General features: G+C 39.4%; 2 protein-coding genes across 12 annotated transcripts in view; one reads left to right on the top strand and one right to left on the bottom strand.

Annotated features, from left to right (window-relative positions):
- The window catches only part of DNAJC2 (DnaJ heat shock protein family (Hsp40) member C2), a 34,190-nt gene extending 23,982 nt beyond the window's left edge, over positions 1–10,208 (top strand). For 3 of the 5 annotated variants that reach the window (XM_035255041.3, XM_054237856.2, XM_009002591.5), the window contains 6 exons: positions 3,093–3,181; positions 3,260–3,329; positions 5,747–5,931; positions 6,673–6,773; positions 6,892–6,999; positions 9,536–10,208. In XM_035255041.3, coding sequence (XP_035110932.1) covers positions 3,093–3,181; positions 3,260–3,329; positions 5,747–5,931; positions 6,673–6,773; positions 6,892–6,999; positions 9,536–9,771 — 789 coding nt within the window. In that variant the 3' untranslated portion in view covers positions 9,772–10,208. The remainder of the gene's footprint in view (positions 1–3,092; positions 3,182–3,259; positions 3,330–5,746; positions 5,932–6,672; positions 6,774–6,891; positions 7,000–9,535) is intronic. The other 2 variants (XM_078343065.1, XM_002751680.6) reach the window with 1 other exon arrangement.
- The window catches only part of PMPCB (peptidase, mitochondrial processing subunit beta), an 89,711-nt gene continuing 71,880 nt past the window's right edge, over positions 9,476–27,306 (bottom strand). For 6 of the 7 annotated variants that reach the window (XM_078343068.1, XM_035255046.3, XM_078343067.1 and 3 more), the window contains 13 exons: positions 26,152–26,252; positions 24,965–25,105; positions 24,181–24,267; positions 22,768–22,897; positions 19,002–19,200; positions 18,555–18,634; positions 15,450–15,562; positions 13,805–13,948; positions 12,428–12,588; positions 11,518–11,603; positions 11,086–11,174; positions 10,870–10,945; positions 9,476–10,787 (listed from right to left, as the gene is read on the bottom strand). In XM_078343068.1, the coding sequence (XP_078199194.1) occupies positions 10,723–10,787; positions 10,870–10,945; positions 11,086–11,174; positions 11,518–11,603; positions 12,428–12,588; positions 13,805–13,948; positions 15,450–15,562; positions 18,555–18,634; positions 19,002–19,200; positions 22,768–22,897; positions 24,181–24,267; positions 24,965–25,105; positions 26,152–26,250 (1,470 nt within the window). In that variant the 5' untranslated portion in view covers positions 26,251–26,252 and the 3' untranslated portion in view covers positions 9,476–10,722. Of the gene's footprint in view, positions 10,788–10,869; positions 10,946–11,085; positions 11,175–11,517; positions 11,604–12,427; positions 12,589–13,804; positions 13,949–15,449; positions 15,563–18,554; positions 18,635–19,001; positions 19,201–22,767; positions 22,898–24,180; positions 24,268–24,964; positions 25,106–26,151; positions 26,255–27,306 lie in introns of those variants that run through there. The other variant, XM_078343066.1, reaches the window with a different exon arrangement.

The following is a 27,306-nucleotide window of genomic DNA, read 5'->3' as shown; positions in this document are numbered from 1 at the left end:
TTTATCTTAGATTTTTAGAAGTTTAAACTTGTTTTCAAGGTCCTAAAAGTTTTCATTTTAATCTAAAGAGGTATGATTTGAGGGAGTACTGGTAGTTTTCATTCAAATACAATTTTCACTAAAAAGTATTGACCAAAACCCCAAATGTTTTGAAGTATAATTTTGACCAAGAGATACTCTTACATTTTATTTTTATTTTATTTTATTTATTTAAAAGGAAGTAGAGACAGGGTTTCACCATGTTGGTCAGGTTAGTCTTGAACTCCTGACCTCAGGTGATCGCCCACCTTGGCCTCCCAAAGTGCTGGGATTACAGGCGTGAGCCACCATGCCCAGCTGATTTTCTTACATTTTAAGCTTGTAAAGTCAGGGCAGTACTATTCCTTACTCTAAGCAGCACTGAATAAATAAATTGGTGAAATTCCAAGCTGTAGTAGAGATTGCCACACAAAGAATGTTGTGTACTACACCATTGTCCATTGTGTTTGAATCCAACAAGTATGTAAATGCTTAATATGTATAGAAAAATTGTTACCTTTCATGTGACTATCCAGAAGGCTGTAGACATGTATGGTCTAATATATGCCATCCTAAATCTTCAGATAATAATACAATTGAAATTAACCTGCCCCATCAGCAGACGTTGAAAGAGGCTAAATAAAAATACAAGCACTGGTTGTCTCTTTAGCATTTTAATAAGGAAAAAGAAAATCCAAATTGGAAAACATATTTTTCTCGGATTCCACTGCATAGTAGATTGTTTTCAAAAGGGTGCAGTGTATCAAAGTGGTAAAGAGCATGGGCTCAGGGCAAGCTGCTTGGGTTCGAGGTTATTCTCTAGCTACCTCTTACTAGCTGTGGGATCCTCAGGAGGTTATCTCAACACCTTTGTGCCTCACTTTCCTCACCTCTACTGTAGTTGAAATAATAGCTAGTCATAGAATTGTGAAGATTAAATGAGATAATTCACATGCAGTACTTATGAGAACTCAATAAAAGCCTTAAAAAGGCCAATTAGGAAATAAAGCTTGAATAGCTCTTAGAGATTATGCATAAATGAGAGTAAATGTTCTGACGTTGGGTAACTTTGTTTTCTTGCTCCTTTCTCATGCAATGTATTCATAGTAAATGCTCCTCAGATACTGATAGATATCTGAGGAGCATTTACTGTGAACCAAGCAGTTATAGTAGATGTGGTTATAATGATTGCACAGTTCTTTCAAGTAGTCTGCTGATTGTGATGAAAAGTATACAAGCTATTCAAACACTTCAAGGTAGGTATTGGGATGAGAAGGTACCAAAAAGGTAGTCAAGGAACACATTCTGCATCTACTAGGATTTAGCCAGGCATAGCAGTATGTACACAGGATTAAGAGAGGTGGAGTATTGAGAATGCAGAGATCCAGAGAATGAGATATAATGAACCAGGGGCAACTGAGGAGGTAAGGGGGAGCCGGATCTTGAAGGGCTTTATATGTTTTGCTAAAGAGCTTAATCCGGCCAGGCGCGGTGGCTCACGCCTGTAGTCCCAGCACTTTCGGAGGCCGAGGCGGGTGGATCACGAGGTCAACAGATCGAGACCATCCTGGTCAACATGGTAAAACCCCGTCTCTACTAAAAATACAAAAAATTAGCTGGGCGTGGTGGCGCATGCCTGTAGTCCCAGCTACTCAGGAGGCTGAGGGAGGAGAATTGCCTGAACCCAGGAGGCAGAGGTTGCGGTGGGCTCAGATCGCACCATTGCACTCCAGCCTGGGTAACAAGAGCGAAACTCTGTCTCAAAAAAAAAAATAGCTTAATCTGATCCTGAGTTGGTCAGGGTGCTGAGAAGACTAGAGGCAGAGAGACTAAAATTTAGGAGTCTTGTACCCCCAAAACCTAAAATCCAATAAAAAATTAAAAAAAAAAAAATTTAGGATTCTTTTGCCACAATTCAAGTGAGATAGTATTGTGGCTTAAACTCTTAGAGATAGTAGGGAGAAAGGTAGATGAAATGGAGAGATATTCAGGAAGTAGACTAGTCTGTTGCCTGTTGGGATTGATTGTGTGTTGCAGGTAACAGAGGAGGAGTGAGATCTTTATATGCCTTGATGTGTTGCCTGGAATACTGGATGGGTGATGGTGGTAGCATTCAGGGCAGGAGAAGACAAAGGAGGAGGAAAAGACTGGGCAAAAAATGATTTCACTTTAGGGTGTTGAGCTTGTTGAGACACTCAAATGGAGATAACTGGTACGTGACTGAGTGTACAAGTTCAAGATCAGGACTGTCACAGACTCTTCCATATCTTCACAGCACTAGAAACTGCAGATAACACAAGATCACCCTGGGAGATATTATAGAGTGGGGAGAGTAGAGGCTGGGACTCTGGCAAAACACTAGTACTTAAGGTAGTAATAGAGGAAAAGAAACCTGAGAAGCAATGCCCAGGCAGGAAGGAAGAAAATTAGGAGTGCTTTTGGAAGGCTAGGGAAGAGTGAATAGTAAAAGAAGCATTGGAACCTTTGAGCCAGATTGCACGGATTAAGGAAGCAAGGAGAAGTGAGGAACAGGAGACATAAGTGTCAGCAGCAGCTTAAAACATGGGAAGTACTTGCCAATTACTTCTTTGTACATCATGCTGTTCCATTCTGAGCATAGTCTTTAGTTAATTGAAATTTTTGCTAATACCTCCTGTTCCTTAGCATACTATATCATCTTTTTAATTTCACATTTAAAATTTCCAGTAGATTTTACAGTTCAGCACACATTGGAACAGGCAGCTAAACAATGGAATTTTAATTTGAGTCATCATACAGAATTTCTTGATCCTGAAGTGATTCTCTAAGGAATCATTCTGACTTTTATAACATCCCTAGGTGTTTTTTTTTTTTTTTTCTATTTTCCTCCTCCAACTTGATATGGAATGCCTTGTATTGCTAGGTGATTACGGAGAGCCCTGGGAGGTACTGTGGACGTACTGCGGGTCGAGCAGAAGGCTATTATATATGTTCACATCAGGAATTTCTGAGAGCTCATGCTTTGTAATTGTGTTGATGGAGGTATTTTTTGAGTGTCAGTAAATGTGAGATAATTTTTGTGTTTGTGCTTTCAGACCTGGAATCATTTTTCTGATAATGAGGCAGAGCGGGTTAAAATGATGGAAGAGGTAGAAAAACTTTGTGATCGGCTTGAACTGGCAAGGTATACCTATGGAACTGCTATTGAAGTCTTCATTTGAACTTAGGATAAATTTTCATTTCTTCCTTTTTTTTTCTTTAGCTTACAGTGCTTGAATGAAACACTCACATCATGCACAAAAGAAGTGGGAAAGGCTGCCCTGGAAAAACAGGTAATAGAAGAACACATCACTGCAACCTATATTTAGCATTTAATTCTGTTTTAACCTGTTTCTTTACCTAATATATGTTACCAAGTGCAAGGTGTATCTGATTTCTCTTTGTGTCTCCCACTATGTTTTGTTTGTTTTTGACGCAGAGCCTCTCTCTGTCACCCAGGCTGGAGTGCAGTAGCATGATCTTTGTTCACTGCGACCTCCACCTCCCAGGTTCAAGTGATTCTCCTGCCTCGGTGTCCCAGGTAGCTGGGATTACAGATGTGTACCACCATGCCCGGCTGATTTTTGTATTTTTACTAGAGACAAGGTTTCATCATATTGGCCAGGCTGATCTCGAACTCCTGACCTCAAGTGATCTGTCTGCCTAGGCCTCCCAAAGTGCTAGGATTATAGGCATGAGCCACCACGTCCAGCCTGTATTTTGTTTATGTAGTAAGTGCTGTAGTTTATTTAAGTTGAATTTAATGTGTATGGTTTCTACCACGCTTAGTGTTTGATTTGTTGTATCTATCACATTGATCATAGGTTTTGCAAAATCATTAGAGAAAAATAATTGTTTTGATTATTCCCTAGTATTTTCATAGGGTAATAACATTTAGAACCAAAAGAGATCTTCATTCTGTCTAGTCTATACCTTTTATCTTGCAGATAAGAAAACAGGCCCAGAAATTCAATTCAGTTAAACAAGTATTAGTACCTACCATATAGCACTATGCCTAGGTTCTTTTGGGGAAACGCCTAATGCCATTTCACCACAAAGGACTTAGGCTGAGAAGAACCTTCAGGACCAAAAGATGGAGAGCCCATAGTAAATATAGGAAGGACCACAAGTTTTAGTGGCCAGGGAAGGTTCAGTGTTGAGTTTAAACCAGCCTGAAAGGAAGGACAGAGTTAAAATGAAGGTCAGAAGAACACCACAAACTATAAAATAGAAATAGAAGTATAAAGTATGGTTCAGCCTGAGCACAATGAGCAAAATCTCTACCAAAAATACAAAAATTAACTGGTCATGGTGTCATGTACCTGTAGTCCCAGTTTCTCAGGAGGCTGAGGTGAGAGGATTGCCTGAGCCTGGGAGGTCACAGTTACAGTGTTCTATGATCACATTGGTGCACTCCAGCCTGGACAACAGAGTGAGACTTTGTGTCAAAAAGCAGACCAAAAAAAAAAAAAAATATATATATATATATATATTTATATATTTATTTATTTATATTTTATATATATATATATATAAAGAGGTAAAAGTTATAGGGAAAGGATTGGGAAACAAAATCAGTTAGGAAAAGTAGAACCAATTATCAGGTTTATAATGCCATGATGACTAGTTTTCATTACTGCAAATCTTTGATTAACAGAAGGTTCAACACTGTACTGCTAATCTGATGTTTGTGGATAGAGTGCATCAGATAGATGTAACTAGTTACAAGAATCTTACTTTAGGAACACGCACTATGTGCCAGGCCAGGCCGGGCATGGTAGCTCACGCCTGTAATCCCAATACCTTGGGAGGCTGAGGCTGGTGGATCATCTGAGGTCAGGAGTTTGAGACCAGCCTGGCCAGCATGGTGAAACCCCTTCTCTACTAAAAATACAAAAATTAGCTGGGCTTGGTGGCTCATGCCTGTAATCCCACCTACTTGGGAGGCTGAGGCAGGAGAATTGCTTGAACCCGGGAGGCAGAGGTTACAGTAAGCCAAGATCACACCACTGCACTCCAGCCTGGGCAACAGAGTGAGACTCCATCTCAAAAGGAAAAAAAGAAAAAGAACCTGCACTATGAATGTGATGATGGGAATCAGAAAAAACTTTTTAAAGTTAGCATTATTGGGACTTTACTGGTTCTAAGGGATTGAAGGCAGAAATGAGCCAAAGATGCATCTGGCGGAAGCAACAAGGGCAAATAAAGGTTTTCTTTTTTTTACTTGCTCATGTTTGAAGGTAGACTAGAAGGAACAATGTAAATGGGAGAACTTCAAGATAAAACAGAGGCCATTTTGCCATCCCTTCACCTTTTTGTAGAAAATAAATGAGATTATCTGCAGAAAGGGTGAATATGAGTTTAAAGAGAGGTTTGAAATTTTGAAATGGTCTTGTGGATGAATAACTAACTCAGTGACCCATAGACTTGCCAATTAGTGTCCAAGAATGGAAGTCACATGACTTGAGTACTGGGAAGATCGTGCAGGCTGTGGACAGTTCCTGCTTCCTCAGGCAGACCTATGCAGACTGGAAGCCAGAGCAGGAAAAGCCAGAGTGAAAAGCTGGTGCTTGTTTTTGGGTTGGCCTGGGAGGAGTATGAGGTCAGAGTGAGAATGACATTGAGAGCTGAGGACGACAAAGGCTCAGCCAAGAAGAGAGTGTAGAATAGCAATATACTTTTAAGTCCCTGACCTATGATATTTGTGCAGATAGAAGAAATAAATGAGCAAATTAGAAAAGAGAAAGAGGAAGCTGAGGCTCGTATGCGACAAGCATCTAAGAACACAGAGAAATCAACTGGTGGAGGTGGAAATGGAAGTAAAAATTGGTCAGAAGATGATCTGCAATTACTAATTAAAGCTGTGAATCTGTTCCCTGCTGGAACAAATTCAAGGTACTGGTTTTAATGAAACTCTTCTACTCACACTGGAGCCCAGAGATAATGTAGATGAGACTCCAAATAGCAGCAGTTGTTATTACAGAAACTTGCAGAGATACGTTCTGTGTCACATTGGAAAAGTGTGAAAAGCAAGGTGCATTTTGAAGCTGTCAGTCTTACCCATTACACCAATACACATGCATGTATACACATGACAGAATGCTTCAGTTTCTCAGGAAATTGAAGATCATGAGACAAGTCTTGACTGTTACGTTGGCTTACTCTGTCATGGCTTGTGCTAGGGACTAGGTTTTCTGTAGTTTTTCTTTTACAGTCTTGCTCTTTGTTACTTATCTCAAGCTAGAGCTTGAGTTTAATTCAAAGAAAGCTGTAGAGATCCAGCGTCCCTAATTCTATAGATGAAACTAAGGCTGATTTCAGAATGACTGATCTGTTCTTAAATGTGTTAAATTGGCAGTATACACAAATAAGTGGTTTTATGTTGATTTGTACACAGAATCCACAAGATGTATGGACTTAAAACCAAGATTATATAGTTGATTTAAACTTATAAAAAGCAAAAACCATAGTCCAGGCAATAGTAATTTATAGGAACAGCATAACTAGACCACCAATTTGAGCTCATTCTGTACATATTATAACTAACCTTTCTGCAGTAAAAATCTAATGGTGTTTGTTTTGTTTTGTTTTTTGTTAATACTATTAAATTATAATATTGGTTGCTCATCCTATCAGATGGGAAGTTATTGCTAATTACATGAACATACATTCTTCCTCTGGAGTCAAAAGAACTGCCAAAGATGTTATTTGCAAAGCAAAAAGTCTCCAAAAACTTGGTGAGTTTTGAGAAGTCTGTTTGTTATTTTAAACAACTGTTTTTAAAATAACTTAGGCAACTTAATAAAAGATTAAATGAGATGATCTGTTAAGTATTAAAATTGTTTCATTTCTCAGACCCTCATCAAAAAGATGACATAAATAAAAAGGCATTTGATAAGTTTAAAAAAGAACATGGAGGGGTGCCTCAAGCAGACAATGCAATGCCGTCAGAACGATTTGAAGGTAAATTTTGCTTTTCTGTATGTAGAAAATGCTAGCCATGTATCTGTGCTGCTTGTACATACAAGACTTAGGGTCTGTGTTCAGAAAGACAGGGAAATAAAATGTTTAGCAGACTGGAAGCTGTAAGCAAACATTTCTAGGGCAAATTCACTTCAGCTAACCATTAAAAATGGAGAATTGCAGTTCTTCCATTTCAGATGCCATCAGAGAAGGGCTGTGTTTGTTTTGCTTACCAGGTTTTACAAATCAGTTAGAGGATGTTATTGGGACAGAAGATAGTGTTTTATCAAGGATAATTTCCTGATTTTGAAAAATGCACTGTAATTATATAAGAAAATGTCCTTCTGTTTAAGGAAAAGCAGAAGTGTTTAGGAATAAAGCAGCAACATGTCTGTAACTTACAGTTCAGAGCTAAGTACATCTGTACATATAAAGAATAAGCAAATATGAAAATGTTCCCATTTAGGGAATGTAGGCAGAGTATACAGGGATTCCTTCTACTCCTCTGAAATTATTTCAAAATAAAAAGTTAAAAATTGTTAGGGTTCAAAACCAGCCTGGGAAACATAGTGAGACGCTCCAAAACAAAAAAAAACCTGTTAGGATTTGATTATAGACCAGTGCTTTTCATATTAAAAACATGACCCAGTGATGGGTCATGAAGTCAATTTAGTGGGTCTTGAATAGAAAATAACAGTGAGCATTACATCTATTACATAGGAGGGTATATTTGTGAAACTTCTGTTCATGTGTCCTTGTGTTGGGATGTGATAAAGTTTTTTTTCTTGCTGTGACAAAAGTTTGAAAGCAGTTTGTGTGAAAAAAGTTCTTTCACTTCATACATTTGTGAGCCAGCAGTCCTTTCTTAATCACAGAGATGGCTTTTGATACCAATAGACTTGACTATGCATGATATATTTCATCTGAGAGTCCCAGTTTTACCTGTATTCTTAATCTGGTTTATTATCCAAAAATTTCAGCTTAAAGATAGGAGACTTACAGTGTTATATAGAGGAGGAAAATCATTGTTTGCAAAAATCAGGGGTGACCTGTTTGGCTGAATTAGGCATTATTTCAATTCTTTTAATAAAGGTAAGTAACAAGCACGGTTTCAGAACACTTTGAGGACACTTCTAAAGGGGTTTATTTTCCTGCTCCTCTGTCTTCACAAAATACAACAGGTTTAGCACACTATTCTCAGCTCTTAGGGGACTGGTTCGCATGTTGAGGGAGACAGGCCTCTCATAGTTGTCCAGTCTGCCTTCTGTGAGGAGAGGGGACACTGGGAAGGCAAGGGTGATGGCAGTAGTGCTATGTGGGTATGATTCCTTTACCTGTCTCTTTAATGTAAATGGGAAGGCTCCTTCCTCTTCAGTTGTACCATTAAATAACAAGCTGGAACCATTTTTTGAAATAGTGATTTCTCATAGGAGTTTTGCAACACTAGCTTCATTTATTTTGGTATTGTGAAGTAACTGGAGAACAGCAGGAAATACTGCCATGTCACTTCCATCTTTTTTCCAAGAGAGGAAATAAAGTCTGTGGAATTTAGGGCTTTAAACCAATACAAGGAAATTCAACAAATGACCTCCTAGAATTTAAAAGCCACCTTCAAAAAATGTTATACAAATTCTCTGCCTGGTTTTGAATAGTTGGGGTTTTTTTCTTTAATTAGTAAAAAACTTTGGTTTCTAGGCTTAATTTTGTACCATATCTCACAGGATATACTGGTAGTATTAGGTCTGTGTTTTCTCACTGCATGGTCTGAAATAACTAGATTTCCGGAATTCCATTAACTTAACCAAATCAGCTTTTTACCACTTAACATTCTCATTTTACCTACTGAAGTGGACTGTGTAATACTTAACATCCTTAAGAAATATATTTGTTTCTGACACACATCTTAGATGTTTAGTTGAAGAACCACAATAGCAGTTACTGGAAGTGTTTAGCATTGGCTCCCAAGATTTTAACAGATGTGGTGAACGTCACACTACTACACAGTCTAATCTCAGCTTGCCTTTTAATTCTGGTAGGTTTCCTTCAGTGTGAAACAGCAGTGGTTTCCAGAGTTTCTATCCAGCAAAAGTTTAACTGTGAGAAAGCTCTTTTACCTATCCTGTAAGGAAGTAGATTTATTGGAACTCTTAAATGAGTTTTGGCTGTTTTTGAGCCCAAGACTTCAACAGTAGTATAAATTTAAATATGGCTTTCTTTCCAGTCTGGTGAGTGTATTACATTGATTGTCTCTTACAAAACAGTACAAGGCAGATCTTTACTAGTGTTTAAAAGCTTTTGAGATGTTTTACTTTCTGGGATGTGAACCATCTGTTTTTTCTCTTATTAACACACACAGGTATATGTGTCTGTGGTATATGTGTGTCTCATCTCTAGAAGTTTTTCCAAATGACACATCCCAGATTGAAATGAGCACTTAGCAGACATGTGTGGACTCAAAGACTTGTGTCTGGACACCTTTTCTTAAGAGTTTTTTAATCAAGTTAACAGTTTTCAAACAAAAATTTTTCTTATACAGGTCCATACACGGACTTCATCCCTTGGACAACAGAAGAACAGAAGCTTTTGGAACAAGCTTTGAAAACATACCCAGTAAATACACCTGAAAGATGGGAAAAAATAGCAGAAGCTGTGCCTGGCAGGACAAAGAAGGACTGCATGAAACGATACAAGGTTGCAGATTTAGAGTTTATAGATTGTTATATTTTCAATTGTAACTTGGGTTATATAGTATCATTTACTTTGGTATTGTGAAGTGGGGAGAGAAGAGCAGGAAATACTGCCATGTCACTTCCATCTTTTTTCTGAGAGGAAATCAAATCTGTAGTATTTAGGGTTATGTAGTCTAGGTTATATAGTTTAGGTCATATTTTATGTCTATTAAGTGGTTAATATAGTGCTTATTTCAATACCAGTAGTTATGGGGCCAATATTAGGAAGAAATGAGCAGCCTTAGAAACTTTCTTGAATTCTTTACATATTTATACCAAACACTACATTAAAATGTCTGTTTTTTAATTCTGACAACTTCTTAAATCACACCTTTCTCCCTTCCTAGGAACTTGTTGAGATGGTAAAAGCAAAGAAAGCTGCTCAAGAACAAGTGCTGAATGCAAGTAGAGCCAAGAAATGACTTAATGACAATCTTTGTTATGTGTGCATTTTTATAATAAAACTGAAAATACTGTAAACATTTTCATTCTTAAAATTATACCTATGGTAATAATTTAAAGTGTGCCCCTTCCAACATAATTTCTCAGAGGATAAGGACTGACCGCTGATGCAAAATAACCTTCAGAGTACGGGTAGTCTTTTTATCCTTTGAAAGTATGATACAGCATTTCATTTAAATTTCCAAATGTATATACATGTTTATTTTTTTCTAGGTCTTAGTTTTGTGTGTGTGTGTGTGTGAGATGGAGTCTCGCTCTCTTGCCCAGACTGGACTACAGTGGCACAATCTTGGCTCAGTGCAACCTCTGCCTGCAGGTTCTAGCAATTCTGCCTCAGCCTCCCAAGTAGGTGGGACTACAGGTGTGCGACACCATGCTCAGGTAATTTTTTTAATTTTTACTAGAGATGGGGTTTCACCATGCTAGTCTCAAACTCCTGACCATGCAATCCGCCCACCTCAGCCTTGCCAAGTGCTAGGATTACAGATGTGAGCCACCGTGCCCAGCTCAAAAAATTTTCGTTAGGAGTATTTTAATCACGAAGCCAACACATGTTACTGCAAATCTGATTAAAATCTGGTAGTTGCTCAATGGGACCTGAGGATTAAAAAGAAGACAGTTAAAAGAATTCAAAGTACTTGACCAACTTTTTGTATAGAAGAAAAGAAGTTGGGCTTACCAACAGCAGCAATAGCTGGACTCTTATTATAAATATATTTGGTACATACTTCTCGAATTGTCTCAGCATTCACAGCCTGAAACATGGAAGACATTGTCATTCAGCTTTCTGTAGTAAAGACAAAGTCTATACCTGGAACTTTTTTAAACTAAAGCAAGATAAAAGATACATATTCTCAGCTTTTTGTAACCCCAGTAGTAACTAAGGACTACTTACATCAATTCTTACTTCAAGCTCAGGGATGGGAATCCTTCTATTATAGCATAACATCTGCCTACCAATATCTTCACAAATTGGAGTTGAACCTGTTTAAAGAGAAGGAAAAATTAAGTGTTAGAATATAGAAAATAGAACCTGTGTCTGGGCGCGGTGGCTGTAATCCCAGGGGAGCCAGATCACCTGGGTTAGGAGTTTAAGACTAACCTGGCCAACATGGTAAAATCCTGTCAGTACTAAAAATACAAAAAATTAACCAGGTGTGGTGGTGGGTATAGTCCCAGCTACTCTGGCAGCTGAGGCAGGAGAATCTCCTGAACCCAGGAGGTGGAGGTTGCAGTGAGCCAAAGTTGCACCACTACACTCCAGCCTGGGCAACAAAAGCAAAACCCTGTCTCAAAAAGAAAAAGGAACGTATGTCTTTATTTTTACCATCAAGCTGCAACAACATGTTTGTTTTCAGAAGATTTCTGGCTCGTGCAACCTCACTTTCAGTGACACTTGTACAGAGTCGCATCCTAGAAATATTTGGAAAAACAGTATTATCAAGTAGTTGGAAAATTTTGTATTTCATTAGTTAATGAGCTAAGGTGCCATATTCTACACATGACATATAGGTGATTATGATTTAATCCCAATGCTAAGCAGAAGCTAAAATGATTCTTGATTTTCTCTACTATTGTTAATTTCTCATTGATAGGCAAACATGTCTACACATTAGCAGACAAAGGTTTAATACAAATAGGCTCACATTTTCAGAAATGCTTTAAGCATCTTGAGACTTCATGAATCCCCATCTGTTGGTGTTGGATATGCTATGGATTAAGTCAGTGGATCATTCATTGGTCTCTCAAAACAATGAGTTGAGTTTAACTTAAACTTAATTTTTAACTTAATAATTATATCCTAGTTGACTAGATTTATAAAGATGTAAGCCAGTTAAGAATAGTGGGAGAAAGGAACCAGAGCCAAAAGTTTTCCAACAAGTTGTGAGCCTTTCTGCTCATCTACTGAGTCAATATGCTTTTCTTTTAGCAATGGCAACTTTAGATTTACTTTCCCTCCCAAGCCAGACTACTTTCAGAGATATTTTCCCAACAACTTCTAGTTGGCTTTTAAACTTTTAGGGTCACTTTTCTGAATATCTGAAACATTAAAACTTTCTACAGTATAAATTAGCTTTACATCTTAAGACTTAGGAAAAAAATGTCTGAATCTTTAAAAACATAGTAACTACTGTTTATCTAGTTCTCTTAATTAAAAGGTAAAACTACCACAAATCACCATATAGAAAAAATCAGTCTAAAACAAAAGCAAAATTTACTTAAAGCTATTTTCTCACCATTCTTTCTGAACAACATGTAGCATGTCTCCAACGGTGGCTGGTTCACAAACCATATACAGTCCCCATAATCCTGTATCTGTGTAGGAAGTGTTGAAAGACTGAAAGCTATGGCAAAGGTTGCCCTGACAAGTGAGCTGGGCCAGCTTGCTAGATAAATTCTATAAGGAAAAAAAATTCCAAGATAATTTTAAGTACAGATATCCAAAATACCAGAAAGAAAAATGAAATGTGTGGAAAATAGTTAGTATCCTTAGAGGCTAAATTTCCCAGTTTTATTCAGCATCTCAGTAGTAAAGTTCAGCGCAACTAAAAACTGTGCTTATCTCACCCACTGCACCCCCTGGAGAAATTCATGATATAAAAGCAATGAATCCTTATAATGAATGTAGTAGCTGTACCTAATTCTAAAACTAGATTGCTATTATCAACCCAATTTGTAGGGCTCTTGGCTACAGATAAAGATTCAAAATTCTATTACATATGAAGCTTAAGATTTTTAGACGAAATGTATTTTGGGGAAATCTATGAGTAAAAACAAATCTATACAATGTTTTGAAATACTTCCAACTTAAAAAGAAGTTGCAAAAACAACACAAAGAATTCCCTTTATCCAAATTGCCTGTTATTTTACCATGTTTGCTTTATTCTCTTTATACAAGTTTTTTCAACTGTTTCAGAGTTTAGATGTGATGCTTCTTGTAAATACTTACATGTACTAAATACTTTAGTATGTACTTGTGAAAAACAAGGAAATTAATGTTTTTACATCACCTCAGTATAGTTCCTCAGTATCTGTGGGAAACTGGATCCCTGTGGATACCAAAATCCATAGAAGCTAGAGCCCTCATGTAACATGGTGCATGTAGTATTTGCATATAACCAACCTACGAATACACTCCTCTATACTTTATCTCTAGATAAATATCAAATCCATGTAAATGCTATGTAGTTAATATATAGTTTAGGACGTGACTCAAAACAATAGTCTATATGTTCGGTACACACACAACCATCCATTTCGTCCTCTAAATTATCCACCTATGGTTGGTTGAATCCATGGATATTGAATCCACGGCTATAGAGGGCCTACTGTACTATTAAAATTAGGAGGTTAACATTGATATAGTACTTTTAGCTAATTCTTCTGTCCTTATTCAAATTTTGCCAATTATGCCACTAATAAACTTGGCAAAGAAACAAAATGTTTTTTTCTGACCCACATGCAATCCAGGATCAGTTTTTTTTTTAAGTCAGAATTCACAGTACAAGGCTCTATTTTGCCACTTTAAAAAAGGATTCTTAAAGAGAACTTATATTTAGGAAAACATGATCATCTTCCATCTGTTATGGAAAATTTCTTTTAAAATCACTTACCATTCCTCCTCCAAAAGAGCGATCCCAGTTGCCAATCAGCGTGTTTGCAACCATAAGACATATTGTATCTGGATGTGCCCAACCAACAGCTTCAACAGCTATTGCAAGGTGTGCCAAAGGCATCTTGTCATCCCTCATACGAATCTAGTTAAGATAAAGCAGGGGGACCTCTAATTAAGATTACCATTATATAACATGCTTATTAACAAGAAAAAATCACCAGTTCCATTAATTGCAAAGTTAAAATGCTCACCAGGACTCTATTTTGATTTTCTAACTATCAGGCCTTATTACATTGTATAGTTTAATAGAAAAACTTTATGGGTTAAGGAAAAATTACTCTTCCCAAAAGATTTTCAGCCAGCCACCACATGGTTTACATGGTCAAAAAGTGTTGCATTATTTCACTGGTAGAAATCTATCCTTTATGTTTATCAATCTGATTTTTTCTTTTTTCTGAAACCAACTCTTGTTCTGTCACCCAAGCTGGAGTGCAGTGGCACGATCTTGGTTCATTGCAACCTCTGCCTCCCAGGTTCAAGCAATTCTGCCTCAGTCTCCTGAGTAGCCAGGACTATAGGCATGCACCACCATGCTCAGCTAATTTTTGTATTTTTAGTAGAGACAGGGTTTCAAAATGTTGGTGAGGCTGGTCTTAAACTCCTAACCTAAAGTGATACACGCACCTCAGCCTCCCCAAGTGCTGGGGTTACAGGCGTGAGCCACCATGCCTAGCCTTAATCTAAATTTTTCTACTGAAATTTCATATTGACATTACAGGTTCATTTTTGTACTACCAATAATACAGTTCTAGGCAACTGCCAATATCAGGGCATTTTCCAGATACTACTTTGAGCATCATCCTTAACATGGCAAATTAAGCCCCTAATGAGGCTTTAAGCTAGGTGATAACTAGCAGATTCTGTGCAAGTTCTGGCTCTAACAGTTACTAGCCCCCAAAACACACTGTGGGCAAAACTGAGCCAAAAGTAAAACTGAAGTGAAAGTCAAAATATGGAGTTTAATTAAAAGATTACTTTCAGATCTTACAATATATAAATGGGCCTAGTGCCAAAGAAAAACCACAAAAAGACCAAATTATAAACTGCTCTTAAAACCTTGCTTCCCACTTTGGGAGGCCGAGGCAGGTGGATCACGAGGTCAAGAGATGGAGACCATCCTGGTCAACATGATGAAACCCTGTCTCTACTAAAAATACAAAAAATTAGCTGGGCACAGTGGCGCGTGCCTGTAATCCCAGCTACTCAGGAGGCTGAGGCAGGAGAATTGCCTGAAACCAGGAGGTGGAGATTGCGGTGAGCCAAGATCACGCCATTGCACTCCGGCCTGGGTAACAAGAGCGAAACTCCGTCTCAAAAAAAAACCTTGCTTCCTTTCAGACTAGAATGAAGAAATTAAAAGCAGAACAAACTTGCTTCCTTAGGAAAGGAAAATAGGTAGTGAAGGAATAGGAAGAGGGAAGGAATGTAAGCAAATGAGTAAATCCTCTTCCCTTTTTGTGTTTCAGTGTAAGCCTTTTATTCCATTCTATTCCTAATGGAAATAAGCACATTTTGTATACTTATGTGTATATACAACACAAGGAATCCAACAGGCTACATACTAGCCGGGAGGCTTGCCCTACCTCACTTCCTGTGAATTTGCAGGGAGGCAGAGCTGGTATTTCTCCTTTGTGTGTGCATAAAGAGTCACCAAAATGCAACTTTGCTAAGTCAAGCAATTCATCATGGGAAACACCTAAATTGAAAGAAAATATTTTTGCCACATTACCCATCTGACCTGAACTTGGGAAAAAAAAGAAAAAATATTTTCACATGTTATCTAGCTGCAATATAGTATAATGTGATGTAACATTACACATGAACTATCTGCACTTACTAAAAGCAATTATTTAAGAGTAAGCTCACAAAGCACACCTCTTTCCTTGGTGTTGCAAAGCTTGGGATTGCACGCTTTCTTTCTCATTTTGTAGAGCAACTGACAGTTTTCATCAACAGACCAATGGATTCACAGCTAAGAGTAAGACAACTTGAAAACACCACTTTTGACAAAATCCTATTCTATTAAATTATAAAGACTTCTAGGATGCAAACTAGCAAACATGCCAATTAAAAAAAAAAAATTTAGAAAATGCAAATATGGGCTCTATCTAATTAAAATAAAACTGAAGCTGGGCATGGTGGCTCACGCCTATAATCCCAGTACTTTAAAAGGCTGAGGTGAGAGGATCACTTGAGTTCAGGAGTTCAAGACCAGCCTGGACAACATAGCAAGACTCTGTCTCAATAACTAAATAAAAGAAGCTGGATGCCGTGGCTCACACCTTTTATCCAAGCACTGCGGGAAGCCAAGGTGGGCAGGTCACTTGAAATCAGGAGTTCAAGGCCAGCCTGGCCAATATGGTGAAACCCCATCTTACTAAAAATACAAAAATTAGCTTGGTGTGGCAACAGGTGCCTGTAATCCCACCTTTTCAGGAGGGTGAGGCAGGAGAATTGCTTGAACCCAGGAAAAGGTTGCAGTGTGCTGAGATCACACCACTGCACTCCAGTCTGGGTGACAGAGCAAGACTCTCTCTCTAAAATAAATAAAGGTGGATACACAGATATACTTTATTCTCTGCACTCTGCTATCAGAACTCAGGAACACAATAGTGTCATCTAATTTCTGAATACATCCATAGGTATCCAAATGCAAAAACTTAGGAATAACTTATACTCCATATCCCTTACTATCCGAACTTGGGACCCAAATAGATAATATGAAAGATTCCTAAACACAAATATTAAACTTAAAAAAAAATTAGGCATGTATAAGGGCTTTAAAATATGGTAAGATTCTTTAACTTAAAATATAGAATTATAATTTTATAATAAATGAAGCTAGGATACAAAGAACTATTTGGCAAATAAAAGCCTGAACATTAACCTAGAAGAGTTAAATGGTAACCAAGACAGTATTCAAAAGCCAGTAGAAACTTAAAACTGGCCTATTTCATTGAATTTAAGATGCAATCATAATTCATAAGGCACTATGTCACTTACGTAGTATTTAAGATGAATACTAATTAATCTACAACAAGCCATTAAACTAAAGATATCCCAACTTTAGCTATGTCAAAATGAACCCATGAACCAAAGTAAAAGTCATTTTGTCCATATGCCACCAACAATGGCAGAGAGACCACAGAAAGTTTGGTTGTTGAGGACCCACAAAACAAGTCTCTTGTTCCATTTCCAAGTTTCAAACGTTTAAGACCCAGTCAGCAAGAGCCATTTTAGAAACAATGTTACTTAAGAGAATTTCAGAGTGTGCTTCCTGTGACATGCAATGAAGTTAACATGACTTTGGCTAGGTGCTACAATGAATAACATGTTTGATATTTAATGTTTTCATCCCTCCATTACCCCCAAGTAATTAGGTCAGAAATCCAGAGTAACTAGAATTTTTAAATTATAATTTCTAAAAAGAGAAAAATTAAATTTACAACATGAAAAACTTCACTTTGCTCTAATATTAAAAAAGACGGAGAAATGAAAACTGGGCTGGGTGTAGTGGTTCATGCCTGTAATCCCCAAGGTTTGGGAGGCCAAGGTGAATGGATCACTTCAGCTCATGAGTTCAAAACCAGCCTCAGCAACATGGTTAAGACTCCATCTCTATTTCTATAAATATATTTTTTAAAAAACTGGAACCCCATTAAAACATACTGTTGCCTAGGTTCAGACTGCCAGGAAATTTGGCAATAGGTGCTGTAATTTGTTTTTTCATTCACTGGCTTCAAACAGGACCTCAAGGAAACCTTCTGCAGTCACCTGCATGTTTGGATTCCCATTCAACAGTCTCATGGCTCCCTATGTGCTTCCCTTTCCCAAAAATTAGATCTATTAAATGAATGATTGAACAAATGAAAGAATGAACAACATACCCATTCCATGCTTAAACAAAGACAAAGTTAGTTCTCAAGAAATAATTTTAAATCTCAAGAAATTCTCAAAGTACAGAACACTTACCTTCCAGCTGTCTACCAGTTCACTCATTTGCCCTTTTCTTGGAAGTTCTACTATGTATGTACACTTAAGTATTGAACAATTCATTAATTCTTTCTATAAATGAAACCTACTTTTAAAAAAATAGAGGGGGTGGGGAGTTGGGGAGAGAGAGCGCGGGAGAAATGCCAGATATAGGTGAAGGGGAGGAAGGCAGCAAATCACACTGCCAGTGTGTACCTATGCAACTATCTTGCATGTTCTTCACATGTACACCAAAACATAAAATGCAATTAAAAAAAAAAAAAAATAGAGGGGAAGAAGGCCCTGGCCAGCATCAACACTGGGAGCCTCATCTACAATGTAGGGGCTGGTGGACCTGCTCCAGCAGCTAGTGCTGCACCAGCAGGAGGTCCTGGTTCCTCCACTGCTGCTGCTCCAGCTGAAGAGAGGAAAGTAGTGGCAGCAAAAGAAGAATCTGAGGAGTCTGATAATGACATGGGCTTTGGTCTTTTTGACTAAGCCTCTTTTATGTGTTTATAGTTTGGGAATGTGCTCTGTGGAAAAAAAAAAATAGAGGGAAAGTCTGGCTCCAGTGCTCCACATTCCCCATCACAGTATGAAATACAGTTAGTTGCTATGTAAATGAAAATTCTTAGGATATCTCCCAATGGGATCAAACTGGCATATCACTCCAGCAACTGTGTTTAAAATACGTGTAGAAATTTAAGTTGACTAACCTCCAGCAGCAGCAAGAACTATTCTTGGCCCCTTGTAATGTGTGGTTATATAATCCACTAAGTCCTTACGACTTATAGATCTGCAAATGAAGTAAAACAATTTTTAAAGGAAACAAATTTACATAATATACCTGAAATCAAATTGGACCATAACAGTATCCTAAAATGCAGTTTGGAAATAGGATATAGGCAACACATCAAAGAACTTCCAACTTTTTTACATCCAGGAAAAAAGATTTGACACCATTACTTGTTTATTCCAGAAATACCTATGAACTCACATGATTGGGAGATAGGTGGGACTAAAAGATAGCTAACTACAATTTCACTAAGATTACCAGGGGAAAAATGACTTTTTGAAACATACTTTTTCAAAGTTTGTAAATGTTAATTTTCAAAATTCATAAATTCCCTTACCCACCAAGAAATTCTGAGAGTTATACCTACTTGATATTTTCAGTTGGTCCCAAAATTGTCCGTCCAAGTGCAGTATTTTGATAAGCTGTGGCATGAAGATAATCAAAAACAACTTCTTGTAAATTGGTTTCAACTTCTTGCATCTCTCTAAGGATTACTCCACGCTCACGTTCAATCTCTGCTTCTCCCAGTGTGCTGTTTTGTATGATATCAGCAAGAATTTCTACAGCTAATTGAAAATAAAACGTAAGAAACACCAGCAATCTTAACTTTCACTATTAACGTTTATTAAACCAACATCAGAAACATGACACTGACACCATCACTCGATACTAAATAATCAGCCTAGGAGAAAAATATACTTAAAAGGACATAATTAAAATTTAATATATCCCTATAGCACTAAAGATTTTTCCTTGGGAAAAAATTATAAATTTGCCATCACTCTGTAACAACTCTACCTACTTCAAAAATGCTATGGAAATATGCCTATTAATATAGATTGTTCTATATGAAAATTACAAAGTTACGGCCGGGTGCGGTGGCTCACGCCTATAATCCCAGCACTCTGGGAGGCCGAGGCGGGTGGATCACAAGGTCAAGAGATCGAGACCATCCTGGTCAACAAGGTGAAACCCCGTCTCTACTAAAAATACAAAAAAAAAATTAACTTGGCATGGTGGCACGTGCCTGTAGTCCCAGCTACTCGGGAGGCTAAGGCAGGAGAATTGCTTGAACCCAGGAGGCGGAGGTTGCGGTGAGCCGAGATCGTGCCATTGCACTCCAGTCTGGGTAACAACAGCGAAACTCCGTGTCAAAAAAAAAAAGAAAATTACAGAGTTATAAATATTAGTCTGAAAACATCTAGCTACGTATATACACAGGATTCTCATCACCCAAGTATTTACTATGCAAGTTTCCACAGCAATGAGAGTGCTATGTTAAGAAGCAAAGAACTGGCCAGGCACAGTGGCTCACACCTATAATCCCAGCACTCTGGGAGGCCAAGATGGGCTTGATCCCAGGAGCTGGAGACCAACTTGGGCAACATGCCCAAATCATGTCTCCACAAAAATTAGCTGGGTATGGCGGCATGTGCCTGTAGTCCCTGCTACTTGGGAGGCTGAGATGGAAGGATGGCTTGAGCTTGGGAGGCAAAGGTTGTAGTGAGCTGAGATTTTGCCACTGCACTCCCGTCTGGGCAACAGAGTGAGAAAAGAATCCTTATAATCAAAAATACACCCCAAAATGAATAACTTACAGAATTGTGTGTTCTCAAACATTAATTGGCAAAAAGCCAAAAGTGAAGTGGAAGATGTCATATTAAGCCATTAAGCAATTTTATCAGAAAAAGTGCATACCTCTCCAAAAAGAAATGTAATCCATTATTGAAGAATTAGTATATAGTTGCAATCATAATCTAAATGTCATTAATACAATTAATGTTATAAGATAAACTTAAAATCTTAAGTTTCTCTTCTTCCTATGTCTCCATAATGAGACAAAGTCTCATTATGCCACACAGGCCACACTCAAATTCCTGGACTCAAGCAATCCTCCCACCTCAGCTTCCTACAAGTAGCCAGGACTAAAGGCATGCACCACTGTGTCCAGTTTAGGTTCAATTTTTTTACTCTACTGTAACCTTTTGTTCCTTGTTTTTTTTTTTTTTTTTTGAGACGGAGTTTCGCAGTTGTTGCCCAGACTGGAATGCAATGGCACGATCTCGGCTCACTGCAACCTCCGCCTCCTGGGTTCAAGCAATTCTCCTGCCTCAGCCTCCCAAGTAGCTGGGACTGCTGGTGTGCACCACCATGCCCAGCTAATTTTCGTAGAGACTGGGTAGAGACAGGGTTTCACCTTGTTGACCAGTATGGTCTCGATCTCTTGACGTCGTGATCCACCCGCCTCGGCCTCCGAAAGTGCTGGGATTACAGGCGTGAGCCACCACGTCCAGCCTCTCAACTTTCTTACCAGTAATAAGTGATTATAAAAACTTGCAGATCATTAGTCTGAACATCTATTAACTCATATACCAGGCTTCAACCAGTTGAAGGTATAAAAACCTCAAGTAGATCCCCAAAGTTGGAGCTGCTTCAGAGAGCACTTCTATTTTGTATTCTTCAAGGAGATCCCCCTCTGCTTTTCCACACCCACTAGAAGAGGCTGTGTCCTTCCCAGCCAGATGCCAGGAGAAAAGGGGGAAAAGTCTTTTTAACATCACCCTTGCTTTTTCTTTCCCATTTTTGTCTTCCCTGTTGTTCTGTGTGTGTATACAAAGGAATTAACGGGGCTGGAATGAACAACTCTTAGAGAGGCCTGGCCTAGCCCTATGTTCTTGGTCCCTAATTAGTCCTGGGACAAAAACTGTTTCTATTGGCTTTGTATCAAACCAACACACCCTCCATGGTTGCTGTCATTTTTGTTTCAATGCAAGAGTTAGGGCATCATATTAAATATTTTAGTTATTTACAGGTGATAGGTTTCTTATTTTGTTGTCTTGACAAAGTAAATGAATCTAGTCAGAAGACATGCACTTGAGTCCACAGTAAGTCATCCGATAGCTGTGCAATCCTGGGCAAGTCAGAGTCTGGGCTTTCATTTCCACAACTGCAAGGTGGAAACACCTATGCAGACCAAATGGATAATATATATACAGTACTTGTGTAAAGTGCCATTTAAACATTATTAATGAAAGCCTATTAGGAACCCAAAAGTTGCAAAGTAATAACAACTACAGAGGGACCTTAAAGGTTAATAATTTCACCAGTGGCCATGTGCAGTGACTCATGCCTATAATCCCTGCACTTCGGGAGACTGAGGTGGGTGGGTCACTTGAGGTCAGGAGTTTAAGACCAGCCCAGCCAACATGGTAAAAATCCCATTTCTACTAAAAGTACAAAAATTAGCCATGGTGGCAGGAGCCTGTAATCCCAGCTACTCAGGAGGCTGAGGCAGGAGAATCACTTGAACCCAGGAGGTGGAGGTTGCAGTGAGCTGAGATCATACCACTGCACTCCAACCTGGGTGACAGAGTGAGACTCTCTTTCTAAGAAAAAAAAATAATAATTTTACCAATTACCTCTAAAACTGCTAAATTTTGTTAATTTTTCCACTGGGAAAATGTTTTGTGTAATAACTTTATGACAGTCAAAACAGTCTACAAACATAACTACAACAAACTGCTATCCTGTCAAAGTAACTATTTTATTTCCACCAAATAATCTCTATTTTATTGCTACATGTTCATAAAATCATCCATAATGTTACTATTTGTCATATTTAGAAAAAAAAAATAGGCCAGGTGCAGTGGCTCATGCCTGTAATTCCAGCACTTTGGGAGGCCAAGGCGGGCGGATCACAAGGTCAGGAGTTTGAGGCCAAGGCGGGCGGATCACAAGGTCAGCCTGGCCAATATGGTGAAACTCTGTCTCTAGTAAAAATACAAAAAATTAGCCAGGCGTGGTGACGAGCGCCTGTAGTCCCAGCTACCCAGGAGGCTCAGGAGGCTGAGTCAGGAGAATTGCTTGAACCAAGGAGGCAGAGGTTGCAGTGAGCCAAGGTCACTCCACTGCATTCCAGCCTGGAAGACAGAGCAGCGAAACTCGCACACACACACACACACACACACACACACACACACACACACAAGATTGCTGTACCCTCACCCAGAGTTCAGTTTCATTTTTTCCCATTTCTGGGGCTTACTCTTTTACAAGAGACATAATAAAAATAGTACTAAATAATTTCTGGTTCTCATAAAAATTATATTATCTGCTGTAAATAATAACCATACCTCTTGGCAAGTCTTTAGAGAATGCTTTGGCATAGTATACGGTCTGCTCTCTGGAGGTATAGGCATTGAGATGAGCACCCATGTTTTCAATCTCAAGTTCCAAATCTAACTGGGATCTCTTTTTGGTGCCCTTGAAATAAAAGAGGAAAAACAAATTATGAAACCTCCCTTTATCCTTTCTATTTTAAACACTTCAGATCATGAATATGGAGGACATAAGTTAGTTTCATGCAGGGTCAAATTTGGTCTCTCGGCCAGGCGCAGTGGCTCACGCCTATCATCCCAGCACTTTGGGAGGCCGAGGACGGGTGGATCACGAGGTCAAGAGATGAAGACCATACTAGTCAACATGGTAAAACCCCATCTCTACTAAAAATACAAAAAATCAGCTGGGCATGGTGGCACACGCCTGTAGTCCCAGCTACTCGGGAGGCTGAGGCAGGAGAATTGCTTGAACCCAGGAGGCGGAGGCTGTGGTGAGCTGAGATCACACCATTGCACTCCAGCCTGGGTAACAAGAGCGAAACTCCATTTCAAAAAAAAAAAATATTTGGTCTCTAAAGTACATCAGGCAGGGTACCATAGCTCACACCTGTAACCCTGGCACTTTGAGAGGCTGAGGCAGGCAGACTGAGCCCAGGAGTTTGAGACCAACCTTGCCAACATGGCAAAACCCGGTTTCTACCAAAAAATAAATAAATAATAAATCTGGGTATGGTGGCACACACCTACAATCCCAGCTACTCCAGAAGCTGATGTGGGAGGATGGCTTGAGCCTAGGAGGTGGAGGTTGCAGTAAGCAGAGATTGTGTCACTACATTCCAGCCTAGGCAACAGAGCCAGATCCTATCTCGAAAAAAATTTTTTTGTAATAAAGTACATCAGGCTTCAGAAATAGTATACATTCAGATGACCCCTGCATCCCAAAAGAACATTTCCATTTCAGCTTTCCAAAGCAATTATCAGTACTTATTTTAGATACTGTCCTGGAAAAATAAACATAAAATATGTTATGCTACTGAAAGAGCTCTCCTTGCCTCTAAAGAATGAAACTTTGTGCCGGGCGTGGTGACTCACGCCTGTAATCCCAGCACTTTGGGAGGCCGAGGCGGGTGGATCACAAGGTCAAGAGATCGAGACCAGCCTGGTCAACATGGTGAAACCCCGTCTCTACTAAAAATACAAAAAATTAGCTGGGCATGGTGGTGCGCGCCTGTAATCCCAGCTACTCAGGAGGCTGAGGCAGGAGAATTGCCTGAACCCAGGAGGCGGAGGTTGCAGTGAGCCGAGATCACGCCATTGCACTCCAGCCTGGGTAGCAAGAGCGAAACTCGGTCTCAAAAAAAAAAAAAAAAAAGAAACTTTGTGCTTAATCTCTTAAAGAGTATGTTTTTGTAAAGTCTTACAACTTGCCTTGAAAGCCATATGCTCCAGAAAGTGAGCTGTTCCATTATTCTTCTCATTTTCATATCTACTTCCAGCATCAATCCAGAGTCCAACCTTAATGCAATCAAAGAACAATTAAATAAAACCATTATATTTATTTGAGGTTGCTGGGAACCTTCTCCTTTCTTTTTCTGACAAATGTTTTCTGGTCTTAACACTAAGATTTTCTTGACCTGAGTCACCTGATAGCTCATTCCTATGAACTATGAGATTGAAAATTTTTGATCAGTCTACTACTGGGTGCTACAAATACCTACCTGCCACTTTCACTAAGGATTCTTTGCCCAACTCATTAATCCAACCAATAACTGTAACATAAAGAACATCAGAGACTGTCAGAAAACTTCAGTTGAAATCTTGGCTCTGTCATGTATCAGCTTTGGGATCTGAACAAAACCATTTAACTTCTCGCACTTCCTTAACTATAAACACGTGTGAGGACGCCCACTAAAAAGAATTGCTTTAAAAAGCAAATAAGACATACGTAAAAACACCTGGCAGAGCAGCAAATACACTTCTTCCATTATTATCAATACTACTACTAATAATCAGTAATAAGCTACAAGAACAAGCAGCAAACTGCAACAGGATACATATGCACCCTATAACTAAGTATCACTGGAAGAAAAGGTTCAAGACTCAGAGAAACCTGTCAAGGCAAAATCACTGCCACCGTTTTTCGACCACCAGCCAACGAAAAAGCTAAAGATTAAAATCAACAGTTTGCTCTGCTAAACAAAGGGTCACTTACTGTGCATGTTGAGAGCCCAGAGTCTTCAGAGGCCACTCTAAGTCCACTTTCTAAACATGTTACTCTTGTTTCAGGAACATTCAGAACAACTTGTGTAGCAGCCTGTGTACTCCTCAATCTATTCTCTCCAAAATATGATGACTGGTTGGGGTAGGAAGTGGAAGAGACAAAGCAAAACACATTACTAATGTGATATGAAATGTTGACTTTAAACCAGATCTATTTTAAATGGGCTCTCTCCACAAAAGAATCTTTCTTCCTGAATTTTGGTTCCACTGGGATTACCCCTCTGCCTGGCCTAAACTTCTGTCACCAGCCACTGTCCTAAAGCCAGCAACGTGATTATAAACATGCCCTTTCCTCAGGAGGATGAGCAGTTATTAGCATTACACAGAGAAACTGACTTTATTTCACTATCTATCCTATATGTTTTACATTCATTATGGAGAAAACAAGCGGGGGGAAAAAAAGAAAGAAAAGGAGGGAAAAAATGTAAAACTACCTACACACAAGATAGAACTAACCCTCGGGTTTTCATTGTTCAAGAAAAGCAACAAGTTTTGGAAATAATAGAAAAAGAGACGATAGGAATACAGGCTGATGTTCAAAATGCACTCCAGCTGACTGGCTTGTCGGCCAGGAACTATTCACCTTTCACCAGTTTTTCTTTGCTTTTATACATATGTTAAGTCTCACATCCCTTTGCTGAAAGGCAGAGGCTCTCTCATGAGAAAAATGCTAATTAATACATACTAAATTTTACTGCGGCGATGTCCAGGTTCGCGGGAAGCCTGGCCGAGGTCGAAGCTCAGTCCCAGGCTAAAACAGAACTCTGGAGCGGTAACCATTTTACTTACTAGTTTTCCCCAATTTGCAAGCACTATGTTTTTAGTTTTCAACCACGCACTCCTGAGTAGCTCGCTGGAGGACCCGAAAACCAGGGTCATTCCACAAGTCAGTGGAAGGTCTCCTGACTGGTGGCCAAAAGTCAGCCACCCCCAACCAGTTCAGCGGCCCCAGGCCGCCTGGCGCCCGGCAGGTCTGGGTCGAGGAGGCCCTTCCCGACCTGCTGTTTGGAACTGTGGCGACGACTCAGGTGCGATGCGCCGGGTCCGGCGAGAAAGACCGGGGCCGGACCGACCGGGTCTGGCCCCGAGCAGCGCCAAGACAAGTGGAGGGAAGCTCACCCGTCCTGCAGCACCTCGGATCAGCAGCCTCTCGCTGAAACCCCACAACCGCCGCCGCACCCCGGGTAGCAGAACCGCTCGAGTCGCTGCCGCCGCCATCTCTGGTGGAAGAAAGATGGAGGACAGAGGATGTGCTTCCGGGGTCAGGACCTGAGGTCCCAGTGCAGGGAGGCAGGCTCCTGCTTGTGGCCATGATGGGAATGACACCCCTCGAAGCGGTCGTGAAAAGTATCAGGACCCGACCATGCTGCTGAACGGTCTTTACCAAATCACACGAACTGGGGAGTCTGCAGGAAGCCCCTGTATCACCAGTTATTTTATTCATTGCCTACTAAGTGCAAGGCACAATTGCGGTAGAGTGAAAGGTAACCTGATGCAATATATCTCACTGGTGGATAGAATGAATTGAAAACAGTAGAATAAGATCCCTAAGTCACTCCCCTTAAAGGAAAAGTCTAGTGAAAGAGTCAGATGCAGTGAGGGGAGGAAAAGATGTATCCATATTGACCCCTATTCATCTTTGAACCTTTACAGTATGGCTCATCCCATTCCATAGACATTGCCCTCAGTAAGGTCACTAATTGCTAAAAATTGGACACTTTACAGGCTTATGTTACAGTCCTGTTGGAGGAGATTACATTTTTGGCCTCTGTAAAATTCTCTTTTGTCATTTTATTCTAAAGCTTCTCTTTATTCACAGATATCTTTGTTTTGTTTATTTGTTTGTTTTTTAAGACGGGGTTTCACCATGTTGGTCAGGCTGGTCTTGAACTCCTGACCTCAGGTGATCCGCCTGCCTTGGCCTCCAAAGTGCTTGGATTACAGGCATGAGCCACCACGCCCGGCCTTTCTTTTTCTTTTTCTTTTCTTTTCTTTTCTTTTTTTTTTTTTTTTTTTGAGGCAGAGTTTTGCTCTTATTGCCCAGGCTGGAGTGCAATGGCAGGATCTCAGCTCACTACAACCTCTGCCTCCCGGGTTCAAGCAATTCTCCTGCCTCAGCCTCCCAAGTAGGATTACAGGTATGCACCACCACACTCAGCTAATTTTGCATTTTTAATAGAGATGGGGTTTCACCACATTGGTCAGGCTGGTCTTGAACCCCTAACCTCAGGTGATCAACCCACCTCAGCCTCCCAAAGTGCTGGGATTGCATGC

Source organism: Callithrix jacchus, chromosome 11 (genome assembly GCF_049354715.1).
Source record: "Callithrix jacchus isolate 240 chromosome 11, calJac240_pri, whole genome shotgun sequence".
Lineage (NCBI taxonomy): Eukaryota > Metazoa > Chordata > Mammalia > Primates > Cebidae > Callithrix > Callithrix jacchus.
This window is presented reverse-complemented; position numbering and strand designations above follow the sequence as displayed.